Source organism: Limulus polyphemus, unplaced genomic scaffold (genome assembly GCF_000517525.1).
Source record: "Limulus polyphemus unplaced genomic scaffold, Limulus_polyphemus-2.1.2 Scaffold230, whole genome shotgun sequence".
Lineage (NCBI taxonomy): Eukaryota > Metazoa > Arthropoda > Merostomata > Xiphosura > Limulidae > Limulus > Limulus polyphemus.
Window position 1 is genome coordinate 475703 of NW_013665840.1, and position 8434 is coordinate 484136.

An 8434-nucleotide genomic window follows, 5' to 3' on the forward strand; every position below is an offset into this window, starting at 1 on the left:
AAAGACCAATGAAAAAAACTCTTTCACCCAAAAATGTGGAATGACCAGAAAGCAACTGAGAGATGAGAGGCCAATTACTGAATGCCAGTCCCCAGTCTTCTTGGGAACCACAAAGATATGAGTGCAGAGACTCAAAGAAGGGTTGAATACTCATTCAAAGGTGCATTTGCCCAAAAAATCTGACACTGCCACCTTGACACATTGAGGGAGAAGGAAATGAAACAGGATGAGAAGATAGAGGGTAAAGAAGAGAAGAGGAGAAACAGTCTGTGGATGAGAACTTGGAGAACCCATCTGTTGGTAGAAAATTGTGACAAGAGGTCTGCAATCCACAACAGATAGGCCTCCATGGGTCCCAAATCGACAAGATAGTCACTGGCAAGTCGAGTGGTGAACTTTACAGTCAGAAGAGGGGGAATGGGTAGAGGAGGAAGGTCTAGAATTTAGAGTGGAAAGGTGAGGAATAGAGGGACCGAGTGGAGGAACAGAAATAGACGAGCAAAGTTGTGAAAGGCAAGAAACCAAAGAAGACAGTGAGGACTGATGTTGAGCTGCTTCTATCCATGATTCAAAAGAATCAAGAATACTACCAAAGACATCTGGGTAAAGAAAGACAACATGACAAAGATCAATGAGAAAGAAAGTAGGAAGGTATACTTAAGTGAGAAGGGTATCCCTACCTCATAAGTCCCAATAGCAGAGGAACTAAATAAGTAGGGATAGAGCATATGAAGTGGTATGGGCCATAGTAGTGAATAGAAGGGAACAAACTTCCTCTGGAAATATATCTGGAGAACAATGAAGTGCCTTAGACATAAGGCGTAGGGAGGAGAGATAATGAAGAAGGGTAGTAAGAAAAAGATAAAGATGGGAAAATTGAGCATTTGAGAGCAAAACAGATGATAAGGAGTCTACTCCCAAACAGGTAAAAGAGATTCCAAAGATTGGGAATCAAGAAAGGAAAAATTTGAATGGCTATAAGCCATGACATGAAAATCAGGTAAACATTGAGGGTGTGGCAGAAAAAGTGAAATAATCATAAATATTGGGTTTTGAAGCAGGGAACACAAAGTGATATAAGACACAGGCAAAAGTGAAAGAACAGAACACAGCTGTGAGATTAAGTCTTGAAATAGAGTAGAAAGTTCAGGGCTTTCCTTGATCAATAGTGAGGTACCTAAAGCAAATCCAGAAGGAGGAAATAGATGATTGAATTCATCACCTTCAGGTTCAAATTTGAATTGAGGAGAAGGACACCAGAAGAATGGATGGGAACAATAGGCCCAACATACATAATGGAACACACAACCCATTTTATAATGGCTGTTACATCGTCATCAGTTAATAATCCTCCTGATGCCACAGTTTAAATAGGTCCTGTGTGTGAAATTTTTTCACTCAAAGAGAAGTAAATAGAAGTTACATTAACTTGTGAATTTATATTAGCAAAGTGAAGTCCAAAATATAACAAAAATTGAAGTTTTCTTAACAAGTGCAAATTTCAGCAAATTTAAACATATCTGTGTCACTCACTACCAAAGAAAATAATGGAGTTACCACAAATGCAGGTGCATAGAGGGAGTTATTGCACATGGAGGTTGTTTTACTCTCCTACTGGCATCACACTCTATGGGATTTCCCTTCAGGGGCTTTCTGAAGGGAGTTTATCTAGGTTTAATGTTTGCACTGGTCCCTCCACTATTTCAATGTATGGAGGTGAGGTATTGTCTCGGAAGTTAATATTTTCCTTATCTGAAAATGTATTTTTGATAGATACTCACCTATATACACCATCTTCCCCATGTCTGGTGCACTTTCTTCTTGCCTTATCTAAGAATGAAGTTATTTTGAGAGCAAGTGCTTAGGAGGAGCTACTGCACAATGAGGTTATGTCACCCTCCTGTTGGTAGAGGGCTATCGCTACATGATGATGATGTCAACATGCACTAGTGCAGTTTATGTTAAAACATGTGAAATTATGTGGAAGTTGCCTCAAGGCTAGTGGAATGCAAATCTCTTTGGCAGATGCATGAAGAAAATAGCTAATCTGTGTGTAAAGATGAGTTATTCTCTTTGAATGATTCATTTCTCCATATCCCAATGACACTGCAAAACCATCGGTAAATACAGAAATTTTGTATTTACTGGTGACCTTAACTCCTCCAAATGCAGAAGCTTTGAATTTCTACAATTACCAGTAGCTTCAATCTTATGAAGATCCATGTTACTGATAAATGACAAAATTATTTCATTTTATATTATCTAATGGTTTTGGGTGAATTTTGAGCAAAGCTACTCCAGTGTTACCTGCCAACTCTTTCTCAATGAACAATGGGACTGACCATCATATTATAACATCCCAACAGCTGAATGGGTGAGCATGTTCTGTTAAGGGTTTTAATCTCACAGATTATAAAGCAAGCACCCTAAACACAAGGCCATGCCAACTCTCATTTTTGACATTAATTGGTGTTAATGTTGCCAGTATATGTAGAATATTTAATTTAACAGTGTTGATCAGACAGTAATTTCTCTTTCAACACATATTTAACAAGCCTCCATAAGGTCTGACTTTAATATGAAATAAACAATATTTTCCTACCTTACAAGCTTGGAGATGACTGTGTCTGTCTGCCTTCTTCTGCTCTAGTCGAGTCTCCAGTCCAGTCACAACCTTCTGAACACTGGTTATTTCTTTCTGCATGGCTGTCAACCGTTTACGTACTTCTGTCATTGCATCTTCCATTCCATCAACCTCTGTCTTCTTTGTGATCTTAGAGGTTTTTAATCTGTCCAGGTTCTGCATTTCCTCATCAATTAGCTGTAAGAATTTGCAAATGAAATACTTTTTGCCTCAAGTGACAGCTGTTTTACAAATTTCTTTAACAATTCTTGTTCATAGTAGATAACAGTTTAAAATAGTTCAAATAAACTTTGTTTTTAGTTGTGAGGTAAAAATAAAAAAAATCAGTAATAAAATGTTTAATAAATACTAATAGATATATTTGGTTATATATTGTTATACATGTTTTTCACATCTTATCACCAACTATATGATACTAGGCCTTGTTTTACAGGTCTTAAAATACATGCTTCACTATTAAAAGTACAAGCTTAATTATAAATACATAAACACTGAAAACTGATTACTAAAAAAAAAAAAACTCAATCTGAGAAGAAAACAGGAGAAAACTGAATTTGAATACCTGCATTTGTTTTGATTCAGCTTCCTTTAGTTTTTCTAGTTCTTTCTCATCATCTGTTACAGTTTTAGTCCATTTGTTGACATTTTCTAGGGTAGAAAAAATAAACCAAAATATTCACAATAAAATTTACAGAATTAAACATAATATGCACATCTAAGGTTTTATTCTTGCTCAGATTACTGAAAGTTAGAAGACTTGTTTCTTTTTATTACATGTACAATTTACAAATCTTATTGTATTATCTTCTGACATTCAAAGAGCTGTTTTCTAGGCAATACATCATAAAATATAATTCAAAGCCTTTTTAATACTATTATTAAACTGTTAACATTGCTATTTTGAGCAAGGATACAAACAAATATTTCAAAAAGAAAAAATTTAAAATAACAAATAAAATTTTTTACACTTAAACCCTAAAAAATATGTAGAAGTTAACCATTTCATTTTACAGAAACAATAATAAATGTTAAGAGTATTATGTGCTTATTACCTCAAAGCTACAGAGTATCATCTAACCATTCTAAAGTTACAAATATGCTAGTCTATCATGAAACTTTTCTGAAGCTCCCACCATGGTTGAGTCAAATGACATTTTTCTGAAGATACCAACATGATTAAGTAAAGTGACACTTTTGTAATGTAGAGGTGTAGCCAGCAATACAGGGTGGGGAGATCTTTTTCCAAAAAACTGTTCACAAATTCTCCTACACAAAGAATTTAAGTGATTTACATGAAAGAATTAATTGAAAACAAATCAGAAAACAGTGGACTTTTTAAGAATATTAGGGTAGATGTTTGATCACCTAGCTACACCCCTATAATTCATTGATCCCACCCACCAACTACTCTTGGGCTACTCTTTTACCAATGAATAGTGGGATTTACCATCACATTCTAATGCCCCCACAGCTGAAAGGGTGAGCATGTTTGATGGAACGGGGATTTGAACCTGTGGATCACAGGTTGCAAGTCGAGCTATCTAGTCACCTGGCCATGCTCAGAAAAGACATGAGATGAAATAAATTTTTTTTAAAGTAATCGATTAAATAAAAGAGATAATATAAATATTATACACAATATCATTTGTTGCCGATAGTTAAAATATGTACTGCCACAACCATACAACATCAGTCAGAAGACAAAAGTGCACTGTATGAGAAAATACTGTGACTACTGCACTATGCTATTACAATGTTATGTCATTTAATTCACCCTATATACCACTTTCTCCAAGCTAGTAGAAACACTTGTCAGTTACATGTGTAATTATCAAAAGTTGACCATGAGAAATTTTGATTTTGTATTCCCAAATTATGAGATTTTTCAACACATTTTTGATAATTTATTGTATGTAATTCAATAAAGGGTTAGCTGAGTTTTTCATTTGAATAACCCTTTTATGTGGTGGTCACAATACTGTTGTCCATTCCAGCTCCAAGTAAAGTATTCCAACCCACATCATTGTACTTTCTTAGCTATACAACACTGTTTTTGATCAATATTAACAATTTAAAATTTTATGTGATTATTAGAGGTCTGAGAGAGGCATAGGATTACATTTCCAAAGTTTCACATGACTTAACTTTCTCATAAAATGTTCCCTTTAAGATTTGTTTGACCTTGTAACCACCATGAAAAATATGAAATAGCTCTACTAATTATTTCTTTCTAGAATGACTCAAAATTGTAACATTTTATATCTATTTCTACTTAATTTTATTATTCTATTGCCCTTTTGAACCATGTATAAATAAAACACTCAGTGAGTGCTCAGACCAAACTACCATATTTAATTACATAATTTGCAGGCTTGCTCACGAGCTTGCAAGCATTCATTGTCAGTCCTTGGTGAAATTTAAGCCTCAAGCTTTTACAGTCGTGCTTCTGATCCACTAAATATTTTTGATATATTTAAAAATGTATATAAGAATACAGAATAATAACAAGCAACAATATCCTACGACTATTACAGTTTAACTGATGCACGAGAGAAGTGTTCATTATAAGAAATGTTATAACGAATGGTGTGAGCTTGAGAGACATTTTGGGACAAACTCCTGTATTGATTTGCAGCTTGAGAAGAATATTCTTTCAAGAGCAGTCAAATGACAGGATACCATAAGTGGGTAATAGATATTGTCCTTTTCTTGGGAGAGAGAGAGAGAAGCTTATTAGCCTTTCATGGATCATCACAAAGGACTGGTGCACTTGATAATTGTAATTTTCTAAGAATAATTGAGATATTCAGTCATTACAATCTAGTTCTAAGGGAGCAAGTAGAGAGAGTTGCAGAATCTCAGTGAGCAGATTACCATCTTCAAGCCCACTATTCATCAGGTGAGTCTCAGAATGATTTCATAACAACCTGTGCTCAGCATGTATGTCACATTATTTTAGAGGAAGGACTTGCAGCAAATACTTTGCTATCATAGTAGATGCAACATATGTTTCATCTCATCAAGAACAGACAAATTTTATCCTGAGGTATGTATCCATGCCATCAGAATGTTCTTCCTTTGTTATCTAAAAAAGGTTTCTAAGATTTATTTATTGCAATAAGAAGATTGGGGCTGGTATTTTTAATCTAATACTTCATTATTTAGTTGATCATGAAATATTAATAATGTATTGCAGAACCCAAGGATATGATAATGGGTCCAATATGGCTGGAGAGTATAATGGTGCTCAAGCTTAATTACTAAACGTTAATCCCCTGGCTAAATGCTCACTACGTGCTTATCATAGTCTCAATCTTTGTGTAGCCCATAAACAGCTGAAAGATGCACAGAGGCTAAGACATTCTATGGAATAATTCAAAAGCTTTACAATTTGTTTAGTTGTAGTCGACAGCATTGGAGCATTATTCTGAAGAATATAGGCTGTTCTCTTCATGGACTTTCTCGAGCACGATGGAGAGACACAGTGGATAGTGCCAGGCCTTTTGCAGTTCATTTTCCTGGGATGATGAATGAACTATCAGAAATGCTTCAACTCAATCTTACATCTCAAACAAGAACTGAAATCAAATGTGTAACTGACTATGTGCAGTCATTTTCATGCACCTTGATATGTGGAATCTGGTTAAAGCTACTTGTGATCATTGATCAGTATAGTCAAGTATTGCAGGCCTGCAAAGCTACCACTGATAATGAAGTGAGCAACACTGAAAGTCTGTTGACTGATTGAAAAATTGAAAGATTGGAACTGAGTTCTTAATGAAGCTAAATTTGTTGCAGATAATATGAATCTTCTACCACAACTGCCTGCAAAATGGAAAACAATTTCCAAGTATTTTCATGATGCAAATAAAGATGCCCCCTTGCCTAATTGTGGAGAAAATGAATCTGTAGAGGAGACAAAATTCAGATGTAACACATTTTGTAAGATCATAGATTCTGTCATTGCTGGGCTCAATACAAGATATGGACTAGCCAATGGGTACTAATCACATATACCTATATCTAGATATACCAGAGAATAATTTACATTCAAAAACTAGGGAGTTTGTTGCCAAGTGTATATCTGGTATGTCAGAAGACATATAATCTCTAAAACCTCCTAAGTAAATTATTATTCTTGACTTTGTTTAATGCAAAATGGAGTTTATTACAAGACTGACTTTTATATATCTAAATAAAATAACAACCTAGGTCTCCAGAATGTAAATTTATTAGCTCAATATTTTATTGTTACAGCTTTGTCAGGAGCTATTGATTTTCTACCAGTTCACTAAGCCAGTTTAATCTAGACTGTGTTCCAATTTAGATTGTTATTTTATTTACATATATAAAAATGTTTCCTAAATAAACTTCAAAAAATTTTTTTTTCAGTAAAACTTTATATTTTATCTGTTATTTTCTCTACCTTAACTTTATACCAGATTGGTCAATTTGACTGACCTCGTAATTACCAAAAAAAATTAAAATAAATCTAAATTACCTTTTTTTCTTTCTACAATGACTTCAAATTGTAATATGAAACTACATTTATTGTTCCTAAATAGCTTTAAACTCATAACAGTATACATCTATTTACATTTGATTGCTTTTTTGCCCTTTGAACCTATATAACTACTAGTTGTGCCATTATAAATTGTAAATCACTTGGTGTACATGCAGCTCATGTTACACTATCATATTAAATTACCCATGAGTTACTCTGAGCTACTTGTATGCATGCCTCATGAATTTTTTTTATATTACTTATTTTACCTAACCTAACCTTAACTAACTTAAAGAGTTTCCTATTTTTACATTTTAATTACTTTTATGATAACAAATAAAGAATACACATGAAAAACAAGAAACAAAGTACTTACCTGGGCCTTTTTTTTGCTTTTGACTGTCGATGACACTTAAGCTAACTTTTTTTTTATACTAATGGTAGCAGTGCACTAGATAATTTTTATTTAATTAAATAATGCACCAAAGAATGCAAAAAGCAGACAATGTCCCATTACCATCACAATGTTTTTGGCTTTCTAACTACAAGACAAGAGGCATAACAAAATTCATCCAAGATAGTTGATGTGTTTCCTGTGGGAATGAAGCTTGTACTGAAAGAGAAACTGACAATTCTGTGTACAGACAACAACATAATATAATATGTCATTTGATATATGAAAACCTTGGCTTTCTATTGGTTATAACTAATACAGCATTAAATGCAAGACAAAATTATTGACAAATCCTGAAAGAGAGGATGTGATAAATGGGTATAGCAAGAGAGAAGTTTGATTTTCTATTTGATGGCTCTCTAACCAAACAAGATTGAAGGCTATGAAAATTATGCTTTGCCTGAGTGATGATAATATTGTTACGTCTCCGTTTGTTAATTGATTTTTCCGTAACTTCGTTCCGAAGAAATTTTAACGACACAAGTCTTTACTTAATAAAATTGGTTTATTCTTTCCGAATATAACTTTACCGATACACTCAATTTCAACAATCGCGCTAAACAAACGCTATAACAACGAACGTGCTCAATAATACTTCTGACTGCAGATCAATTACTCACTGTCTACACACACATTACATTCCCCTCTTTTATATACCAGCCTACCCTATCTAGTAAATACTAGAGCATTTGCCAAGATACGGGATAGTTCTAGAAACAAGAGGGCGTGAGAACTGTCACGTGATCTTGATGACGCAACACTGCCCCCTCCTTAATATTGTTCATCCCGAACAATAACCACATACACTAAACCAATAATAATTAACAATAAC

The 8434-nt window shown here is 34.1% G+C and overlaps 1 protein-coding gene across 7 annotated transcripts in view; it reads right to left on the reverse strand.

Moving 5' to 3' along the window:
* LOC106478602 (structural maintenance of chromosomes protein 1A-like) overlaps positions 1 to 8434 on the reverse strand; it is a 160082-nt gene that overhangs the window by 50101 nt on the left and 101547 nt on the right. For all 7 annotated transcript variants that reach the window (XM_022382210.1, XM_022382209.1, XM_013939157.2 and 4 more), the window contains 2 exons: positions 3207 to 3292; positions 2603 to 2821 (listed from right to left, as the gene is read on the reverse strand). In XM_022382210.1, the coding sequence (XP_022237918.1) occupies positions 2603 to 2821; positions 3207 to 3292 (305 nt within the window). The remainder of the gene's footprint in view (positions 1 to 2602; positions 2822 to 3206; positions 3293 to 8434) is intronic.